This window comes from Xiphophorus couchianus, chromosome 9 (genome assembly GCF_001444195.1).
Source record: "Xiphophorus couchianus chromosome 9, X_couchianus-1.0, whole genome shotgun sequence".
NCBI lineage: Eukaryota > Metazoa > Chordata > Actinopteri > Cyprinodontiformes > Poeciliidae > Xiphophorus > Xiphophorus couchianus.
Genome location: NC_040236.1, coordinates 21,416,330 through 21,439,811, shown reverse-complemented (window position 1 = coordinate 21,439,811; position 23,482 = coordinate 21,416,330). Strand labels below are relative to the sequence as shown.

At 41.1% G+C, this 23,482-nt stretch overlaps 1 protein-coding gene across 2 annotated transcripts in view; it reads right to left on the bottom strand.

The window, feature by feature from the left end:
- The window catches only part of prdm5 (PR domain containing 5), a 52,361-nt gene that overhangs the window by 10,883 nt on the left and 17,996 nt on the right, over positions 1–23,482 (bottom strand). For both annotated transcript variants that reach the window (XM_028028912.1, XM_028028913.1), the window contains exons 12-14: positions 19,846–20,006; positions 13,843–13,936; positions 1,837–1,922 (exon numbers count right to left, since the gene is read on the bottom strand). In XM_028028912.1, the coding sequence (XP_027884713.1) occupies positions 1,837–1,922; positions 13,843–13,936; positions 19,846–20,006 (341 nt within the window). The remainder of the gene's footprint in view (positions 1–1,836; positions 1,923–13,842; positions 13,937–19,845; positions 20,007–23,482) is intronic.

The following is a 23,482-nucleotide window of genomic DNA, read 5'->3' as shown; positions in this document are numbered from 1 at the left end:
CGGACGACTTGAGTGGGATACCTCTGCTGTTGACGCGCTGCAACAGGCAGGGCAGCGCGCTGTACTCTGGACAGCATTAAAAACAGGAACAAAACGCTTCAGTGAACAACGCTGACAGGCTGCAAATGTCACAGTCAGACTGACGATGGAAATATTATATAAAACACATTTTATGTCGATTTTGTCATAAGTAGCACACATGTTCAGATGCTTAGATGGTTAGAGAGTTTTGTTTTGGCTAAAAGCTCAATAAGTTGAAAACTGATGCCGAGGAAGGAGCAGCGTGTCCCAGCTCTGGAAATAAACTTGTGAGAAATGAAAAGCCTGCCTTTAAGGCTTTAATTTTTCCCACCCTGAACACTGCCTCACATTATGTTTACTCTACATCTTCATTAAGCTTTAAAATCAAAGGAAAAGCAGAGGGGAACAGCAGAAATGCTCGGATATCTGATATCGGTTTGAGGCATCTTTTTAAATGGCAAAACTGTTGAGGGTGTACAGTGTTTCAGCCACCTCCAAAGTGATGCGTGCAACAGTGCTTGCCATAGTAATTTGAAAAGAAATGCTGCATATTTTTGTATACATGGCCAGCAAAATGGGTGTTTATATTGTTGTACTGATTAAATTGTTATTTTGTTCCCGAAAAAATTAGCTTTTTACCCATAAGAACAATTTCCCCAGTAAAAGAGAATACTGCAGCTCCTGTGTACGGATAGCTCTCGACGTAGAGGATAAAGCTCTCCAGAGAGCAGCTGAAACTCTAGTCATTAAAGTTTACAATGTTCAAAGCAAATCACTCAAGTTGCCTTGCTTTTAGCAGACAGCGTTTTTTTGTTTTTGTTTCTTTCAAACAGAAAGCAAGTTGTTAAAGTTTGTCCATAAGTGATTACCTGGAGCTACACTGACATGTTTCGAGCTGAATTACCAATGAGTCCCACTGAAGGTTACATGTTGATCCATAACATAAAGAAAACTAATTTAATTGTTTGCTATTTTCCACTTTAATAATGTGTTCAACCCAGTATGAATAAGTGGTCATCTTTTTCACTTGTTCTTTAAATTTTACTGAGTTTGGAGATTCACTCATTTAGCTGAGGATGAGTTCACATCAATCGGCCATAACTGTGAGTCACCAAAACAAAAAAAGGACGATAATGCTTCATCTTTCCATAAGAGTTTAGGTGTGATTATTTGATTTCTGGATTTTGGAAATCATTTAACACTTTGTGAATGGTACTGGCCAACAAGGTCTGATCATGCCCGGACACAAAGCTGTATCCATGACAACAGAAAGGACAGGATGTCCAGAAAGGGGGACAATTCTTGTTGTTGGAAACTCAAAAGTCCAATCATTTATTGAACAGTGAATCCATCCTGACTCTTTGATAAAGAAGCCATCGCCGAGAAAAGAAACATCAGGGAGGTGTTTGAAAAATGAAGCCAGGGGAAGCAAAGAGATGTAAATGTTTTTAAAAGTCTCTGTGTTCAGGTAAGTGTCCACTTTCTGTACAGGAGTTACACAGAGAGATTGCAGTTTACACTAGCTAGCTGGCATGGTGTGTTAGCATTGAGTTAGCATTAGCCTCAACCATCTCAAGTCACACTCAATGAAGATGTATGAGAAAGTTCCACAGGAAAAAAAAACATAAAACATACAAAATTAAGACAAAATTTAAGACCTAAAAGTCAACTTATTTTTAAAATTGAAATGAAGACATTTTAAGGCCTTAACTTTATTAAATGGATTTAAGGCATTTTAAGACCTTTGAAGGATTCACGAATACCCTGTATAAAAAGCGTGACGAAACTTACTGTAAGTGGTGAAAACAAACATACCCGAGTGTGGGTGCGGATGTGCATTTTCAGGCCGTCGTTCTTGCTGAACGCTTTGTCGCAGTAGGGGCACTGGTACGGACGCTCACCTAAGACATGAAAATCAGTTAGTAACACTCGAACTATAAAAGACTATTTTCAGCCAAACATCAACAACTATTTAAACTACAGCTTAAGAAAAAGCACATCTCTTAAACAGCTTCGTCTCTTTCTTTAAATGGAGTTGCTAAAAAGCCCCAAAATAAATGTGATGAGCTGGATGTGTGGAATAGATCATTCTCTCATCAACTTTTCGCTGTGGATCTGAAGCCTGTGGTGGTTTCACTCTGTGGCTTGCTATCTGAGCTCCAACTGGCCAGGAGTTTCGGAGCACATTCAAAGATATCTGGCTTCTCCTGGCCGGATCAAAAGCACTCCAGTTGAAGTCTTATAGATCCTATCTGAGCGCACGCTGCAGATGACAAAGAGAAAGTGACGGGCTGTCAGTCAAACGGTCCGCTGACACATGGATCTGTTTACTATGTGCTGATCCACCGGCCTGATAAGAGTCTCAAGAGTTGATTGCTTATCTATAGAGGAGAGCAGAGGTAATAACCTACAGAACTGTGCAGAAATTAAAGCAACACGGCGCTGACCCCCAAAACAGAAATGACTTAATGATAAGAAAATGTTGTTTCAATCTTTCCAAATCGATGTTCAAATCAATTCCTCAGTCAAAAGACTAAAAAAAATAAATAAAACTGGAAAACATTCATCTGTCGAATTTACCATTCTGGTTAGAAATTTGCATCGTGGCCAAGAATATTAAGCTAATTTATGAGTTTGATTTTTATATCTACAAACTGAATTATCATGTAGATTAGAGATTATGAGACTTGCCAATGTTTGAACCACATATGTTTGAAATTATTGTTAAAGTTTTGCTCGTCCAGCTGCATGCATGCAGACAGACTCAAATATCAACACAAACCACAAATAAATTTTGGATGAATGACGTTTAACAAGTTAGGGGAAAAACTACACACTTTTTGTAGAAATGAGAATAACTCTGTCTGGTTATTTGACCACTGAGACAACATGGAGTTTATTTAAGCCAGCCGGTTTCCAGGCGCAATCTAAATTTTTTGTGTAGCCTGCTAATATTTGAATACCGTTTGGAGCATTATCATTCCAGATGCTTAACATTAGCCTATTTATTCACTACAATAGCAATTATAACAAAGTTTGTCTCCCACAAACTTTTATTCAATCTGTACTTTGAGAGCAAAGTGAAGCTAACGTTAAACGTCAGTGTCAACAAGAATGGTTAACGAAAGTGTGTCACAATTACACCAGCAGTCATAACCCAAACAGAATGATGTCATCAAAATAAATAAGATGTGCAGAAATGTAGAAGTAGGGTACACCCCAGTAATGAGGGGTACAGTGAATGCTTGACCACCTCTACAATTTACCTTTGACCTGGAAACATTGAGGACAAACTGGCCGGTTGACCTGAGTGCGCTCTACAGTGTGTGGATTACCACTATGCAATTACCAAGCATAGTGGTGGCAGCGTCATGTGAAGGGTCTGTTTCACTTCCACTTGTACTGGGGAGTGTCACAGTGTCAAGAATAAATAATGTCAAATGTTGTAGCTCCACTTCAAAACATGGCAGACAATGACCCAAACACTCAATCTAACTGGGCTTGTAAATGGATAAAGGAGGCTACCAGTGGGCTTCAGGGAAGGCTTTGACCTCAGTGTATGGACTGGGCCAACAGGTGGGTGTGTCCCCACATACAAACCAATTCAAACCAATCCTACCAATTCTGACAAGACCTTGGGTTGAACATTTTAATTCGGATGTGTATTGAGCTTGGGTATATAAATTTTACTTTATTGATTAGAGAAAAGTCAAGGTTAAATTCAGAACTTGTGCACCTCTTAAAGTAAACCACTGAATTAGCGATGAAACCACCTCACCCAGCGAGAGCAATGGTTTAAGTTCATCTTTAACAGCACAAAAGTAAAAGATGAATTTCTCACTGGTACCATGTTCACATACATAAAATTAAACACACTGACATAAACATTTTCTTAAACAGAAACATAATAACCTATTGTTGCTTAGTCCTTCCCTACAACAATTTAATCTCATGCCTGCTTTGCCCGACCGTAATCTGTCTTTGGTGACTCGATGTTGAGGAGGCAAGCAAGTAATTTTATTGATGGGGGATATGTGCTGCCCTTTTAAATAATAAGGTTAATTAGCTGTGTTTCTTTGGGATTCAAAATGCAAAGATGCTTATTAGATCACAAAACTCATCGTGGGAATATAAGAGAAGATTGATATTATCCCAGGTTATAAACACGGTTGTTCTAGAGGAACATTTTTTTCTCCTCAGGTTCAGATTCAATCCAGATCCAATCCGAAACCCTAAAAGGTTGATCCGACAGCACAGAAAATATTTAGTGGAAGTTTTGTTTTTTAATCTGTTTTATGAAAAGGTCAGCTCAGGAAAAAGAAATCATGTTCAAGGACTTTATCCTGACACTTCATATTTACGTCCTACAAAGCGCGTCTGTCAACGGAAAAGTTACAACAGCTGTCATGTAGCAGATATACAAGTCGACTTCTAAACCCACCCACCATAAATCCCCCACAAGAGGGCTTCAGAGGAGCAGCACCAATGACACCGGGTAATAAAACGTGCAACCTCAGGTTAATGTGGAAAGGGTTGACGTGACATATGCGGTCTGATCACACGTAGTGAAACATGCGCAGGAGGACAGCTTGGAAATCCGTCCCAAATCCCTCTTACCCCCGCAGTTTGGCAGGAGGTTTTTTTTTGTTGTTGTTGTTGACAAACAGCAAAATCTGAATCCCAGATGTGTTTTGAGAAAGAAGAAAGCAAATCTTCAGTTATATGTAGCATGTGCGGTGTCGGGTTAAGGCCCCGCGTTAGCCTCGGGTAGTCCTGTTGGAGGCATTACCGCGCTAATGGCATGGTGTGGCAGCGTACTCTGCGGCTTGGAGAGCGTCCCTCGCAGGAATCTGGCTATTGTCAGCTAATGCACAGCACACACTCTAGCCTGCAAATGCAAGACTATACACCAATTCACCTACTTAACCTATACACTCTCTGGTTCTGAACATGTGTGACTCATCTGGAAAACGCAGGGAGACAAAGTGACGGAATTTGGTGTTATATAAGGAGGCCGTTTCCATAAGGAGCGTTTGAGTAAACCACTCAAGGCTACTCGAGTTTATGGCTGAAATGGGCAAGCTTGGAATAAAACTCAACCTCTTAGTTGAAATAGGAAACAAACAAATGCTACTTGGAAAACTGCAGTGTTCCTCCAGCGTCGGTGTCTGTCGAGCGTGCCAAACGATGCGTGTCTGTTCTGCTGAGTGTTACTGTAACTAGAAACCCCCCACCCCCACCCCCCACCCCACCCCACTTATTCTCCAGATTGAGCCAGATTGTTTGGGGATTACGAGGGGTGGCTGCGAGCGCTGAGCCGGGGCTTTATGTGGGCCGAGATGGTAACTGATTTAGCATGTGCTGAAACTGTACACCGTCTCTTTGACCCTGGGTGTCTCCCCCTCCTGCCTCCCGCCCCCCCGCTGCGGCCCTCACACCCCTAGTCTGCTAATCGATCCGTTTGGCACAGACTTGTGTGTGTCGTATGCGTGTGCACACATGTGTGTCTGCGCGTCTGGTTAGCAGATGGTCGGCTTTGTCATTTTGCCTGCCGCCTTGTGTTCGTGTTACGGAGAACGCTTTGTAGCTCCAAGGCTCCGGATCTGAAAGACATTAGCGCTGTCCGTCAGAAATTAATTCTGGGCTTCCTCCGGTTGAAGCAGACAGTGACCCGCCACTGTCCCGGTCTCTCCGCCCTCTGCCTCATGCCGTCAGGGGCCACGGAGGTAATGCGATATAAGCGTCCTGAAGATGACAAGAGATTCCCATTGTCCCAAAACTTTCACACTTGACCTTTTTGATGAGGTCAGGGCATCAGAAGATTTCTCCGCTTTCTGAAACTGCCTGTTTAAAGTCGCTTTGGTGGAAAAGCTAGTCACCTTTGATCTACATATAAATCCAGCTGTTCTCTGAAGGCTCCAGAGGTTTGTTAGGGGAAAGCATGAAGACCAAGGAGCACAGCAGAGAGGTGACAAATAGAGCTGTGGAGAAACTTAGACCAGAAGACTGGGGGCGTGAAAACAACATCCAACGCGTTCATCTCACACAGCACATTTCAGTCCATCTTTTGAAACTGGGAAGGGCATGACACATTTGAAAACTGACTAAGAAAATGGCCACCCACCTAACACTACAGGCCAACAGGGCTATTGCCACTCTCAGAGAGCTGCAGAGATCAAGCGGGAGAATCACAACACTTCTATTAGCTAAGAAATCCTCAAATCTAGCTGCACGAATGCCACGGTTGCCTGGGTTGTCACACTTCAGTTTTTTGAAACATCAAACCAATGTAAGTATAAGCAAAAAATATCTTTTAAATGAAGGCGTTTATTACTAAGGGAGAAAAAAATCCAAATCTACATGGCATTGAGTGAAAAAGTGAACCTGATAATGGCTTGTGCCGCCCTTAGCAGCAACAACTGCAACCAAGCGTTTGCAGTGAGTCTTTTCCAGCTGTGGAGGAGTTTGGAGCCACTCATCTTTGCAGGACTGATGTAATTCAGCCACTTCAAAGGTTTTCACAGCATGAGCGGTGCTTTTTATGTCATGTCACAGCATCTCAACAGGATTCAGGTGAGGATTTTGACTAGCCCACTTCAAAGTCTTCATTTTGTTTTCCTTCAGCCATCCAAAGATGGGATTGCTGGTGTTTTGAATCATTGTCCTGCTGCAGAACCTAAGCTGCTTTTAGCTTGAAGTCGGCAACAGGCAGCCGGATGTTCTCCTTCAGGATATTTTGGTTGACAGCAGAATTTATGGTTTCATTTATCACAGCAAGTCTTCCACGTCCCGAAGCAGCAAAGAGAGCCCCAGAACGTCACAATACCGCCATCATATTCTAAAGCTGGTGTGATGATCTTTATCTGAAATCTGGTGTTACTTTCACATCAGACGAAACAGGACAAACACTTTCCAAAGAGTTCGCTTTTTGTCTCATCAATCCACAGAATGTTTTCCTGAAAGTTTTGTGGGGTCATCAAAACTTTTAGAAAAGCTGACATGATTTTGCTCAGCAGTGGTACCTCTGCCATGCAGGCTATCTTTGGGAGCAATCACGTCTTCACACAAGATCACGTAGGTTTGGATATTTTTCCTTCGTAATAATGAACAGCTTCATTTAAAAACTACATTTTCTGTTTATTTGTGTCGTTTTTGACCAGTAATTAAATCAGTTCAGTGTTCAGGACAATCTAGGAAGCGGGCCTGTTGGAAGCTGCAGAAACCACGCGACTGCGGTGGAAGAAAACAACCTTAAATATACACAGAGCGCTGCAGTTTAACCAAAACATATCCCTGTGCTAGAATGGCTGAATACAAAGGCATTACCGCACAGCTCGGATTTTTATTTGTAAAAGAAATATTGAAATAAAACTGTGATCGTTTTCCTTCTGCAACGCAATTACGCACTGGTTTATGTTGTTCCATAACAAAAACCCGATACGATGCGTCGAAGTTTGTGGTTGTAACATGAGAATTTGTGGAAAAAGTTCAAGGTGCATAAATACGTTTACACGGCACAGTAATTACTGCAGATCTGCAACAAACAAAAAAAAGGGAGGGGGGTTCTCAAACTCAGTACACAAAACAAGCCATAATCATCAAAGCAACAGCGAATAATTCAGGATAAGTTGCTTTTGCTTCAGAAGATTGTAACCATGACCACAGCTAAGACAAACAAAGTCATCTGTGAGTAAATAACTCCAGAGTTCTGCCAGATGTTAGTTGTTTTGGGGCAGCTGTTCTGTTGCAGACTCACTTGCTGTTTCAAAACATAAAAAAAAAAAGTGCCGTATAAATAGCTGCCACAAATACGACACGCAAATGACGCACTGCACAACTTGTAGTGTGGCTCTGAAAGTACGCTCGAATCGATGATTACTGCAGTTTTTCATCCGATGTTTGGACAAAGAACAGAGAGCTCCTTATCTCAGGCCACAGAACAATCTCAGCAGAAAATGCACAAAGGACATCTTTTTTTTTTCCTTTGGGTCATTTCTATAATTATACAAATATTTCAAAATTCACATGGCAATGATTTACTCATGTTAAAAAAAGGCTGCACCGCTAGCCTTTGGTTCGCCGAGGCTCACATCAGAGCAAATGTCAGTGAACCACTCCTCATTCAAACCGGGGCTGAGGAAAAGCAGACGCCGGGATTTCCCCGCCCGCCCCCCCCGCATGTCAAAAAAAACATACTGTAAACAACCTGTTAATAACGCAATATAAGGTTTGTCTGTAATTATTACCCGGTGGTTGGTACCAGTGGGAATCCGGCCCTTTCCACTTTCTGTTTGGGTGTGAAACAATGTAACATAAAAGAGTGTTTACATTCGCCAACATATGGCTTTATTCAGACATGTCAGGACCTCGGTGGTGGAAAGATCAACACGCGAAGGCGAGCACTGCTGCGGGGAAACTGTAATAAGATGAAGACTTTTAATGATCGCTTATGGATTCTGAACATAAATTCACCACCGAATCTCTAGCACGCCACCGTCATCGAGACCACAAAGACCCCCCGGAGCATGTTTTTTTGTCTCGTGTATCCTTTTTAACCCCTGTAATCAGTTTCACTGTTTCCCAGTTTGAAGTCAGATATGACCCTTTGAACCAAAGACAAGCACCGAGACTCGTTTTCACCGGAGCTCCTTCCTTCGCTCTTGCAGCTGGCTTTGACTAATGCTGAAAACATTGAAGAGGAGGCAGCGGGTGTGATCATTGTTGAGGTTGTCTAATGTTTTTCTTTTTTACCCAACCAGCTGTCTCTGTTTCATCTCAGGGCTAAGTGTTTTTATTGGCTAATTCAATATTCAAAGCATTTCCATAACACAGCCTGAGCTGTTGCAAAGTGTTCATACCCCTTGAACTTTCCACCTTTTCTCATGTTGCAAGCATAAACTTTGATGTATTTCTTTGGGACTGAAATGTCTGAAAAGTGTGGCGTACATTTGTATTCATTCCTTGAGTCAAGACGCTGTAAAATCAACTTTCAGAGTAATTAAAGCTGCAGGTTGCTTGAAGGCTGTCTCATCTGGTGCATTCGGTGCATTTAAGGTGACCTGCAGTTAGTTTTTTAAAAATTTTATTTAATGTTTATGGCAAAAAAGTTCAGTCTTGGTCAAATCTGACCAGAGCACTATCTTCCACATTTGTGCTGACTCCTCATGGCTCCAGACAGTAAACTGCAACCTGGACATTTAATAGCTTTAGTTTTAATGATGGCTTTGTTCTTGCCACTTTTCTAGTGGGTGCAGAACTAATAGTATCTCCTTCCAGAGCTGTGCCGCTCCTCCAGAGACACAATGAGCCTCTTGGTGGTTTCTCTGATTAATGACTCCTTGCCTCTCAGATTGGATGAATAAGCATGTTGTAGTAGGTGTGAAGTTGTACTGGACTCTTTGCAAACAGGTGAACTCTAAGGAGTTTAAGTAAAGGTGCAACACGAATACAAATGTACACCGAGGACTGCTGTAATAAGTAATAAATCATATTTTCTCAATAATTTTCATTCTGATGATTGATATTTCTTGATTGAAATTTTTAGAGACTTTATATTCCATTTTATTTATGGTTTCTGTTGTTTTATTTTGGATAATTTAAAATATCTTCTGGTTTCTATGTGAAGTGTTCTGTACAAAATAAAATATATTCATCTTTGAGAGGGCAAACGTCCATCATTACGCCATTATTACCAATATATTGCTTGAAAATTGTCTCAAAACAACAATAATATCATTTATCGCGATAATTACAGGGACGATATGTAATCCATCTAAATTTATTATTGTGACAAGACTATCCATGTTCCCCATTTTATATTTGTTAAAAATGGAAGAAAAAAACCTCAATTTTTTTCATTTATCTCACATTTATGCATCACTGTATGTTGGTCTACAACAGAATCCAAGAAAAAAAATCTTGGTAGTGGAAAAGCTTTATGGATTTATGCTGTATGCATATTTTTCACACCAAGCATCTATCCATGCTGACCCACATTGGCACATCGCAGCTCTGACAGCTGTTAACAGTAGACGTGTCCTTACTCTCTCTCAATTTGTAGGAATCACTGACATAAACATCTATAAGCCTCTAAATGCTCTTTCTAGACGCCGAATATGGACAAAGACATTGAAGTCAAACTGGGACCCGTCCCCAGATTAATTTTTCCATGAGCTGAAACACACACCAGTTTGTTGCACCACGGCTCACAGACTAACAATGATGCTAGCTGCCAACATGACATGTCCTATGATGTCAATGTGACGGCGTGTCACTAGGTTCTGTCAACATTTCCCTTGGCAAGGATCGCTTTTAATGACCCCACGACGGTTATTCACCACAACGTGGCACACATGGTGGGAAAGTCTGCTCTCACCGAGCTGTGATGTGAAGTAGTTGATATCTGCATTGCCGCCGGGCCAGAAAGAATAATTTAGAAAATGATAGAAACATCCATCATGAGCGCTAAGCTCCACGACGCCTCGGTCCAGCGTTTTCTGACAGCTCACACTTTATGGGTTGTCAGTGATCTCATAAAATCGACTGCTTTCTCAGAAGACGCCAGCCTCCGTGGCACTTCGGCTAATTTGTTCGAGCCCAACACGATGTTCCCTGACCAAATGAAACTGAAACGCGATCCAACTCAAACACACATTGCGTGCCTTTCTGTACCGCTCCATGTATTGGTGTTGATGTTCTTTCAAATTTCCCTTTAATCTGTTTCACACTACGCGAACATCGCTTGCCGACTCTGCCGGTGAAGCGCCACGGTGTTTTGCGTAAAGTGATAGGGGTGGGGAGGAGATCTCCGGGGAACCCCCAACAAAGTCCTCAGTGTTTAGCAGGTAAATAATCAATGCTGACTTGTTCCTGTGAAGCAGGAAGATAAACAAGATTAAGCTTTCCTGTCTGTCATACAGAGGAGCGGGAGAGGTGAGGGGCTGTAACTCTGAGGGTGCACTGCAAAAACACAAAACCTTACCAAGTATTTTTGGTCTAATTTCTAGTGCAAATGTCTCAGTGCACTCCAAATAACGCAAAATAAATTCACAAGTGAATTTTCAGCCAAAAAATAGAAGCTTGTTTTAAATCAATAATTCCTTAATAATGATAAAAAGTAGAAGTTCCACTGGCAGATTTTCTCACTTAGAAGATGGGAAAAATATCTTGTTATAAGTTCAATAATTTGCCGGGGGAACTAGTACTTTTTTTTTACATCTATCTTAAGGATGATGATTTTTTTTTAACTTAAAACAAGCTCCTAGGTCTTGCTTAAAAATTACTTGTGAGTTAGTTTTGCTTTATTTCGAATTGTCTAAGATATTAGCTCCAGAAACTACACCAAAAATACTTGGGTTTTTGAAGTGTGGTCTAAAGGAATCTTTAAGCTTTATCTTCTTTTATTAGACCCATTTTTTACAATTTGGGTCAAATTCAGGAGTCATATCTGCAATATATGTGTTTAGATGTATCATGATGTATATGATAACATGATGTCAGGGTTGTCGCTTTGGGAAGGAGCAAGTTATTTCTCCCCTCATAGAAAAAAAACAACAAACAAACAAAAAAAAACAACTACAGAACCAGAGGACAAATTTACAGCTAGTCGGGGTCAAAGGTCGTGCGGCTGGATGCTTTCTTGGCGTGGTCTTTTCTCTGTTTGCTCCTTTCTTTTCCTTTAGGTGTCTCTTCGGCTCCCACCCCTCCCCCAGCATTCCTCGCTTTTGTTTATGCCATATAAATACAATCAGAGCGGCCTGCAGACCACACTGGTACACATTCTCTCTTTCTGTTGGTTTGTCCTTCACACGTACACATGTACGCAAACACACGGATCCGCCGTTGGCACGACACAAAAAGGAGCTGTTGACAAAGTGCGGTGGGCTTGTTAAAGGACCACCAGTCAACACACGCAAACACTCTGACACAGTAATCTTACATGCAGCTGCAATGAGTGTTTAATGGGCTTTTATAAGACTTATTTACATGTGGAGCTGTGCATGAGGCTAGCTGATGAGTAAGTTTGGTCAGTTTTTTTTTTTCTGTTGATAAACTCCATGCAGCAACATAGAGATGCTTCATCAGGCCAGTCTGTGGCCACAAATGGAGAGAAGACGAAAGAGGGACGTGGCACAACGAGGCATAGAAAAGGAAAAAGTTTACAGAGCTTTGAAAAAGTATTAATTCTGTCTTCTTGTAACCACAAGTTGTACTTTATTTTTATGTGAAACACAAGTTGTAATCGGAAAATCAGATTGCACATGAATTAGGAATCGCTCTCAAATATCATCTGGAAAGTAAGGTGTGCATTTTTGTTCAGCACCCCTCTATTATGGACGAACCAGGGGCAGATACTACAAGCTCATGCTTCTTTCTGCTCCGTTTCATTCGTGATTTCTTTTAGTTTTTACATCAACTATTCATGAAATGAAATGAAAATTACTGGTATTACTTAACATTTATTTCACCTTAGTGCATGTGTGTCCCATGCACATAAACTAAGGCACATATGATGCACATGTGATGCACATGTGATACCCATGTGAAAACATGGGACTCACATGTAAAAACATGGGGATCACATGGGTTTTTTCCACAAAATATTCCAAAAATTACACGTAAACTTGTGAAAATTTGTGTGAACCACATGTGCATTTGTTTATTTTTGCATGTAAAATTAATGAGATTTTTATTACATATACAGTATAATCACTCAATCTGTACGTGGAAAAAAAATCTGATCATATGTGGTGCACATGCGAGAAATATGTGATCCCAGGCGACACACGTGATTCCATGTTGAATAAACCATGGATCACATGAACGAAATACTTTATCACATGTGGAAAATGGGAACCACGTGTGAATTTCATGGGATTGTTTTGCAAGGCGAATATTTCGACTGTGCGAAGTGTTGCATGATTGGTCAAAATTCGGTTGCCGTGTTTTATGCGGAAATGCGCTCGGACAGCAATGTTGATATTTCTCTTCAGCTAGTCACCAAAATCCGGTTTTGGTATCCGCGGAAGACATGATTACTATTGAGAAACGTTTATTTGATGCGTTGAGAAATTGTGTTAATTAGTTCATCACTAAATAACCAATATAAACTCTGCCTTGCCGGCAACCGCGTGACGGCTCGTCGTCTGTTCGGTCATCCGCTGGTCGTGTTTTTGGACTGTGACAAAAAACTGGAGTTCCCATGCAAAAACCGGTCTCGAACCCAGAACCTTCGTCTTGCAGGGCAACAGAGCAGCCCCAGACGTGTTTTTCAAGTTTCACCATTTCGCCATGATGTACTGCTTTCTGTTGGCCTGTCACATAAAACCCCAATAAAACACAATGACGTTTGTGACTAATTGGGGAAAAAGGTCCAAGGGGTATGAATACTTTTCCGAGGCTCTGTAAGTGGGAATAAATGAGAAAAAGGAGAAGACGGCCAGGAGGCAGGCGGAGAGACAGAGGGAAGAAAAAAAGAAGGGGATGGAAGCCAAGAAGCGTCTGTGTGGCCGAGCCAGGCCTCTGCACCAGTCTGTTGGTAAGGAAACACACAGGAATGTGTAGCTTTAGTTTAAAGCAGGCTGATGAACATCCAGGGCTCAGAACTGTGGGGGTGCAGGAAGCTGATGAAAGCAGCGCTGCAACATATTGCATCTTTCTAACGTCTAAACACGATCCAACCAGATTTGATGTACAGGAGAGGTGCTGCGAACTGAGACGTTTAAATCTTTCTGTGCCAAGAATGGCCACTGTGTTCTTAAAAGGATTGCTATGCTGCACAAGTGTTCAATCATTTCATGACCAGATTAATTTGACACCAACCTGTATGGCTGCGGATGTGAACCCTCAGCGTGCCGTTGCTGGCGAACTTCTGTCCACAGTAAGGGCAAATCTTCTCCTTCTCCCCTGTGTGAGTCTGACACAGAAATGATAAAGAGAAACATGTGGTGGATAGGAAGACAACATCAGAAAAAAAAAACATTCAATCTTTGATCCTTCCAGTGTTCTTAAAATGTGATCCAGTGTGACTGATGGATTTTAATATCAGAAAGTGTATTTGTCAGATACTCATCATCTATTTGTCGACACCAAATCTGCTGTTTCATTTCATCACAAAAACGCTGTATGTGCAGGTTTTAGCAAATCACATGCAAGACTTTTTAAGACATTTTAATGCCAGCGTGAATGAAAGTTAAGACTGAAGAAACTATAAATATCAGGAATGGCATTTTCCCCAATAACCCAGCTTGAGGTTTTTTGGTACAAAATGCATCCAGCCTCGTGTGGGTTCGCAACAAAGATGAGGATGTAGCAAAAACAAACATCCGTAACTGGCAACAAATTTGTGCTTGCAAATTTGTACAAATTTGAGCGCAAATAACACACTGAAGGCGACGTCGCTTCCTTTCCTATAGAGCTTCCACAATGAGAGGACAATGGACCTTACCAAGCTCCACCCACAACCGACTAGTGGCCGCAAGTCTCCCAAACAAAGCCTCGCGGCGCGTTGTTTCTATGTAAACATGGCGTCTTCCACTTCGACTGATTCTCTGCAGTGTATTTCTGACTCGATTAGTGCATCATTTCTACCGGATTTTCACAATATATCAGCTATTACGATGGACAGAGGAACTAAGAAGTTCATGTCATCTTTTTTGGATGAGATCAAGGTCTTTGAGCCACGCGATGCCTCCAACATTGTGCACGTCACAGCAAAATGCTTTCGCTCGATGAGGAAAACGGCAGATCCACACACCCTCTACATCAATAGAGGATGCCTATTGTTCTTGCAAGGCTGGGTAAGTCGGGCATTCATCGTTTTATAGGTTACTTTTGAAATCAGTCGGTGATTCCCGTGGTTTGTTGGCAAATGTTTGAGTGTGCCTAGGCCTGATACACTGTACTTGGTGCTAACGTGGCTAACACGAGTAACAGTTTAGTCCAAAGCCTTTCCTGCTAAAATAAAATCTTTAGTGTATGACAGATACAGACACATTGTATTGATCTGTTTAGCTAACGTAAGACTGTGTAGCAGACAGGCTTCAAGGTGTAGAAGTTGTATCAGTTCTGCCATTATGCTGTACTTAGCTAACGGGAAGCGTCTGTTTGTGAGACGGCCACCCACGTGACCACGTAGAATGGGCATCAGCCAATGAAAAGCGGCCCCTGTGGTAAGGTCCATCGCTTGCCTTCCTCAAGACAACTGACTGAAGTGCTGAGCCCCTACAGGCAGATGTCCACTGGCATTGCGATGCGACATGAGAAAATTGAAAAATGATAAACTTTTTCGCGCTTTGTACACGGGGTTTCACCCCGACTGGTAACCACTTCTGCCTGCTCATCGCTCCCCATTTGACGAGCTCATCAACCATGACGGACATAAAAAAGCTAGCTGGCTAGCACGGACATATTAGCAGCTAGTTAGCGGTAGCCTCAATTGACTCAAGTCACATTTGAGTTGTCTGTATGGGACTGAAACTAAGATTAAACAGTCTCGTCAGAGCAAAATGTAAGACATTAATTTTATAGATTATTTTTTATTCTTAAAGAGTTTGTGGTTAGCTTTTTCTTTGCAGGAGAGATGCACATTCTGACATCAGCTCTGCAAGATCACAGACGGCACACAGATGATGGAAATTTGCCAGGATCCAAAGTCCAAAGATCCTTCCAGTTAGGAGGCAAAGGTTTGTTTTTAAACTCCTCCTCCTTCTTCTTCTCCTCCTCTCACTTTCAAAACCCGAACGCGGCTGAACGCTACGAACCAAACCAGGCTGCACACGCAGCTCCCACAACTCTGGGTTCCTGCTTCCCAGGCTGCTGTAAATCTTTTGAAACAACAATGACACTGAAAGGTCCAAACTCAGAGTGACAGCTTCAACAGCCGTACGGCGGCGCAGGAACACCTCCCCTCCGGGGCCCCCGTCCTTCTCCCCGTCGCCCCACCGTGTCCCTCTTGACACCTCAGGTGTTTTGTTACAACCCCCCCACCCCGTCCTCCCGTCCACACATGATCAGAGAAAAGCTGACACAGACGAGCAGGCTCACGCTTAACAATGCACAAACAAAACCCACTGATACGAACACATGGGTTCCAGATGGATCAATGCTGCAGAGCGCCGCTCGTACAACAGACAAAACCTTCACCGGTATTTTTACCTTCACGCACCGACAGCCCGAGGGAGCGTCGCCTGTGTGGAATTTATTGACGGTTGTTTCTAATTACTGCGTGTTTTCATTATTTTTATTTATTTTTTTCACATGAAGAAACAAAACAAACAAAAAAAGCAACCCAGTAATTTTCAATCATTTGTGCATTCTGCACATTCTTGTACATACGTGCAGAGAGGACACGGCGTCAGTGTTCACGTTGACAAGAACGCACACGTTCTCATATAACATGAATCCAGGCTCTGGTTCGGGATGACTCATCGCTTTATTCTGAAGTGGCACAAGAGGACTGTAAGTGAGCCTGGATAATGGCCGTCACTCAAAGCCATCCTTAACCATGATGATCTTGTTTTCTTCTCCTTTCTCCTCCTGGAGCTGCTGCTCGGTAAACCGACACTTGATTAAGCCCCCAGAGGCCATCAGGCGCTCGGCTAATGCCTGTGCATGTTGACAGGAGGCTTTACCCACAACTGTGGAGAAGTCTCATACCACTTAATGGTTTTATTTGTTCAACTGCTCCAAACGGAAAAAAGCTACGACTCACAATAGAACTGGTGTGGCTTCCAAAGCCAGGGAGATAAAAAAAATATACAATCATACATTGCAGATGTACGTATTTCCTAGTAGGGATGAAATGATTAATCGGATTAATCGTGATTATTCGTCTCATCTAATTAAGTAATTGATTAATCCTTAACTTGAGCATAGAGGCCATTCAGAGAGGCAGTGATTAAGACAAAACTGTACATCTTCTAAGGTAAAGGTAAATATTTTCTTCACAGAACTCCTCAAATGGCAGTTTTAGTTTGACATGGTTCAGAAAAAAACCTTCCATAAAGCACCTTTAGTTATTTAATTATTAATTGGTAAATACAAAAGGAATAATCAGCAGATCAGCTCTGCACTGTGTTGATGTTAGAAGTATTTTCTTTTTATCTGTAGATGCATCCTTCACCTCAAAAAATTGAGTTCACATTATTGCATTTTAGGAAATACATTTTTTATTTTCTTATTAAGACACTAATATTAGAAATACATTTTTTTAAATCTATTTTTAAATGTATTTCTAATATGTTTCTTGCTTTACTAATTCGGTGACATCTGAAATCAGTTGCTTTCCCTGGATTTTCTTTTGGGGCGTCATAGGGGGAATCACAATGGAAAATTGTACATCTATTTGTGAAAATCTTGATAAATAGACTGGAGTGTACAGTTGTAAAGTGAATATAGGTCAAAAACACAAGGTTATTAATACTGTTTCTCTGCAGAGATTTACTTAAATATGTCAAATATTTCATCACATTTTTTCTAACAAAAAATATATGAAGAATGGCTTTATGTAACTTGTAAAGTTTGACTTTAACCCTATTGCATGTTAATGTAAATCCAATTTTTCTTCGTCTCATGTCAAACAAACATTCAGAAATGTATGGAAATCTAACGCCTTAAAGCAAAAAGCTAAGCTTTCTTTGTCAAATGTTTGGTTTATAACGATACTTATGCTTTTTTATATACTTAATACATTTATAAAATATTTGTTGACCAAATTTGGGGCAAAGTCACATTTGCGATGACAATTTGGGAGAGCACAACGTTTCCAGAAGCAACTGAAGTGTTGTGGTCAAATGGGGCGCATGTAAACACAGCCAGCAAGTCGTCGTCTCCTCGGCAACCTGACTTTGATCAGGCCCGGGCCCCAGGCGGCCTCCAGACGTTGGTCAGCAGCGAGGCAGTTCAAGAGTGGCTGTCTTCGGGTCCTACTGTTCTGGGACTTTTTCCCTTTTGCCGCGTGCCAAGAAGCTGCTTGGTTTCAATCTTGATCCACAACCGTCCCGGGCGGCGTCAGGTTTGGGGCTCGTAATCTGCAAAGAGATCTTTTTTGGAGCTGTGAAGCCCTGCAGAGCTAATGTACTGACTGTCGTTTCGAATCTATAAAGGAATCCATTTGATAAGCGGCAGAAATCAAGATGGATGACTACACCAAGTTCGATAATCTGCAATATTGCTGCAGATGGCCGCATCGCTTTATGATGACAAGAGGCCGGTTGGGATTTCAAACAGTGGAAGCTTTTTGGAGGAGCAACAGGGTCAGCTAGCAAAAGGTTTAGGTTATGAAACAGCATCACAAGCTTTGACCATCTCACAGAGAAACATTTAACCGTTAAGAGAATGTCAGAACTGAACACCTACTGGCTGCAGGCCGACAGGGACTACACTGTAACAACACAAAATCAAAGTATTTTTGGATGAGTTTCTGCAGTGCAAACATTTTAGTACATTTGAAATAAGACAAAAGTAACTTACAAGTTACTTTTCAGCAATAAATAGGGGCTTGTATTTGGTCAAAAGTTCATCAATTGTGATGAAAAAGTGCTAGTTATAACTGAATAGTAATCTGCCAGTGGAACAAGATAAGACTCGTATTATAAGTTCAAATCTTTGTTCCACTAGCAGAATATTTCACTTGTAATTTGTCATTTTTCATCAATATTAAAGAATTATTGACTTAAAACAAGCTCCTACATGATGGTAAAAAAGTTTCTTGTAAGTTATTTTTTTCTTCTTTCAAGTGTGATAAGATGTTTGCACAAAAACTAAACTTTTGAAAGATTTTGTGTTGTTGCAGTATAAGCAAGCGCATGGAAGAAGGCACTCTTGCATGCAAAACATGATGGAAAATGAACACTGAACATCACCCTGTCATTGTTATATTGAGTAGGTCATTCCTATGCCAAAACATGGTGGTGGCAGCATTTTGCTGTGGGGAGGATTTTGTTCAGCAGCTGGATGGATCTAATATGAGGGAATTCTGGAAGAAAACCTGTTACAAGCTGCAAAAAAACTTAAGGTCCACCTTCCAACATGACGATGACCTTCTGTTAAAATGGCCTAGTCAAAGTCCAAATATAAACACAACCAGATTTGAAGCTATTTTGTAAAAAAAAAAAAAAGAATAAAAGAAGTTTTCCATTAAGACTTGAAACTGCAATTGTACCTAAAGCTGGTTCTACAAGCTAATGACTCAGGGGTGCATTCCTCATTTTTCAGGTTTTTTAATCGTAAAACCTAAAAAAAAAACAAAAAACATTTTCTTTTCACTATTTGGTTATGAACAGAAGCCGAGAGAAGTTTCCCCATATACTTTTTCCCAGTTGTTTCCTCGAGATAACGAGTTGTTTGGTGTGTGTGTTAAACCTGATTCTTCAGATGCCACCGCAGCATGCCATGATTTCTAACTGTGACTCATGGCATCTTTATGTAACCATGACTCTTCATCTTGAGATAACCATTGAGGAAAAAGTAAGATAATCATCTTGTTACCAAGAGAGAGGAATTAATGTTTTCTCCTGATAATGGAAGAAATGATCTGATTATTGTGAGAAACCTGTCATTGTTTTATGATAACATAAATATCTCATTATATTGAAAAAAAGAGACTGCAACCGTTCTCAACTTTTGTAGCTATGCCCCACTTCACATCTATTAAATAAAATCCCAGACAGACTAAAAAACTCTCCGATTTATGGTTTCATAAGTATGTTTTCTTTCACTTTATATAGTTTGAACTTTACGTGTCACGACAATTTCGTCTGAACTCAGTTTAAAGAGGCTGCGGTCGCGTAATCACTGCGTGCGATTGAAGCCCGCTCCACTCACCTTCTTGTGGCTCTTCAGGACCGACGGAGTGACAAAGGCCTTCTCGCACAGGTCGCACTTGTACTTCTTGTGGCCATCGTGCACCACCTGGATGTGGACGTTCAGCGTGTCCTTCCTCTTAAAGGTGGCGTCGCACTGGTCACATTTGAATGTCCTCTCACCTGCAGTGAGGACAGGGAGCCCGCTTTAGAGGGAGCTGCTTTGTGTGAGCTATTGTTGTCGCCTCTCTACACCAAAACAGCGAGCCGGAACCCAATTTCACCATTGTGTGGGCAGAGAAAACTATAAAGAGAGGGTTTTTTCAGCTCCACACAATGGTTTTTCAGAATGGTCTGGCTGTGCTTTACTCTTTTTTATTATTATTCTTTTACTGAAAACATACCCTGTTTTAATAGTTGTTCTGCTAACAGAGCTGAAAAAGGCTGTAGTCAGACAGCATGCAGACAACCCGAGCAGCTCCCGGCGCGGAGCCCGATGTCTGCCTCGGCTCTCTGCCTCCGCACAACAGCCTCTATTGTTGGGGAGTCCGTGTTTCCATTATATGGAGATCATTCAATTTCCACAGCCTTCTTCGGATGGAGTCTAGCGAGTGGTTTCAAGCCCGGTGATGGTCAGTTCAATAAGACAGAACATAACTTGGAAACCGAGGTTCGGCGTGTTTTCAATCAGCCGGAGACGTTCGCCTGCCGGTGATAAATGTCAACAGTGGATCGCGCGCAGATTCTATTAATACGCAGAGCCGGGCTTTTTGCTGAATCTGAAGCTATGCATGTTTCCACACATTAACACACGCGCACATGCATCCCAGTAATATACACACACACATGCATACTTACAATGAGTTATTCTCAAAGCCTGGAAGTAGTAAAAACACAGGTGGTGTAAAAAAAAAAAGAAAAAAGAAAATCATCTTATGCAAGACTGAAAATGTATGTTCAGGAATTTTCCCGAATTTGAAACTGGACTGGATGACATGAATATTATCACAGGTTTCTTCTGTCATGCTTAAAGGGGCAGGATTATGTATTTTCCAGCCACATAGTACCATTTTAAAGAACAATCAAGTCAACAATGTCACCTTCAATTGTTATAAAAATGCTATATCAAAAATTACTTAAATCTGACTTTGCAATTTAACACCTTGAAATTGGGCCACTGTCTCTTTAAGAAACTCCTGCTCTTTCTGAAGCTCCGCCTTCAGCACGACGTCATATCAACGCATCAATCCAGTTTCTCAGAGTGCTGGATTGAGAAATAGTTCACATAGTGAGCTCAGCGGGTTTGCTAATTGTTGTTGCTAGTTTGAAGGAGCTCAGTGGGAAAGTTCACAGCTTTGACCACAATGCCAAAATTAACTAAAGAGTGCAGCAGAAATAATGTCCAACCAGATTGTGACGTTGACCTCAAGTGTACTCAGGTTATAAGGTTATAAGGCACAGTAATGTTGCCTTATAACATTGTTGGTTCAAAGCACACCAACAAATCCACATCTAACTCGCTAAAAGAAAGTTTTGGAGTGCCCTAGTCAAAGCCCGAACATAAATCTAATTGAAGCGGTGAGGCATGACGCTAAATATCTGGTCAGCGCTCAAAATCCTTCCAAAAGTAGCTGAATTAAAACAATGAGTCAAATGAAAGTGGAGCAAAATTCCTCCACGCTGATCTAAATGACTCATCGGTAGTGATTGCAAACGTGATGGCAGTTATTGATGATAATATTGATCAGCACAGGTTTAGGGGATCAATTACTTCTCTTCTAGTTGGTTGGGATAACTTGAAAGAACCATTTGAATTTGTATGTATTTAGAATATGTGACCTGAAATGTAAATGTGACAGAAAACAATAAAACAGAAGATGCATAAGGGAGAAATCATTTTGTGCTGAATACAAATATTATAAACCAAAAGTAAACGTGTAACATTCACACATATTTAATAAGTAATACTTGTCCTAAAAAAGCTTCCACCACATACAAAGCGGCTGCAGCAGCATGTTGCTCCAGTTATTTTTGCTTCACAACATAAATGTTCAAAAACCCCAAGTACCCAACGTCTGCTCTACGTTCTGGAGCGCATTTGTTCCAGTTGTAACTCGTCTGGACTTAATACTTTTTATAACTTGATTTATGATGGATTTTAAATAATGTGACTTCTTTTTTGGCTGTATATACTATGCTGTGATTTTTGGGTACCCGTCTACAATAATTGATTAAAATAAAGTTCGTGTAGCACACTTTCTTTCTAGTTTAGTTTTAATTCGGCTTCAGTGTAACCACTGTGGAAAAAAATAAACTATTGCTTGCGGACGCAGAAAAGCAAGTTGCAATCCTGATCAATATCGTTCTCATTAAACCTTTGCAAATACCAAAAGGGTTTAAGTCACGGAGTAAGTTGTTACAGTTACCCTTTAGGAAAGTTATAGAGTGAAGGCGCTATCAGAGAATTATTTATTTTAGTTTCATTATTGAAAACAGCAGATTTTTCTTCATGAGGAGACACTCTTTGCTTTCCTCTGTACTATAGGAAATAAATGTAGATGAATTCTTTTTCTATTTGAAGCACTTATGCATCAGTGGAAGGAGGGAGCCGTCAGAGTCGATACACATCATTTGCCCGAACAGCAGGGCTGTGCACAGCAGTGGAAACGCACAAAGCAAACCACCAGGATAGATTAATAGTTCCAGGTGAATAAGTTTGGGAGGACAAAAGTTTAGGGCAGAATAATGGAAATGCACCTATAGAAAACAGATTAATAATGTAATTCTCCCTCCCACAGTGCGGTGAAATCTGCTAGTATACTGCCTGCCACCTGGGACAGCAGCAGGAAATGCCTCCAGTTTTACAATCTCCTTTGTTATCTGGCTCTGTGAGAGAAATGGTGCTGCATCCTGCCAAGCCTCAGCCACAGGGTGTGTCAGCCTGACGATCTCTCAGAGAGAGGACACATGTTGTTAATCAGCCACAGGGACGAGCTGATAACTCATAACAATATGGGAAATATGGAAAGAACTAAAACCCACAAGGAGACTAGATTCAGTGGGAAGGAGTAACATTTCTGGACCAGTTCATGGCAAAACGCATCGTATCTATCTGTCTGTCTGTCTATCCAATAATCAATCAATCCATCAATCCATCCACCCATCCATTTATTTCACTTAAATTGGATCTCTGGGGAATAGAAACCCAGACATCTCTGACTCTGCCACCACTCTTGAGCTCATTTTTACTTGACTAAAGTCAATCCAAATAAAGAGCATTCACACCAATATATTTACTTTTTTTTGGCTTATTGAAAGGTCTACAACAAATAAGCACTTTGTACCAAGAAGAAGCCTCAACAATGACGTACAGTGAGATTATGCTGCTTTTAAGAGAGGATGCAACAAATTCTTTCCCTCAGTACAGTTGCATTCAGACGCAATTACATGCCTCATTACTCTGTGAAAATACACTCCAGAATTCTGCAGCTGCAGCCTTTATGGGTCTGGTATTGATAGTACCATTTGCTGGCTACTGTTTGCTAAAGCTGGTTGATTTAAAGTCAGCATAACATCTATAATTTTTTTAACCAAGTTATTTATCATAGTTTTTAGGCAGCCTCTCATTTTTTTTAAACTTGTCACTACAGCTCTGTTCT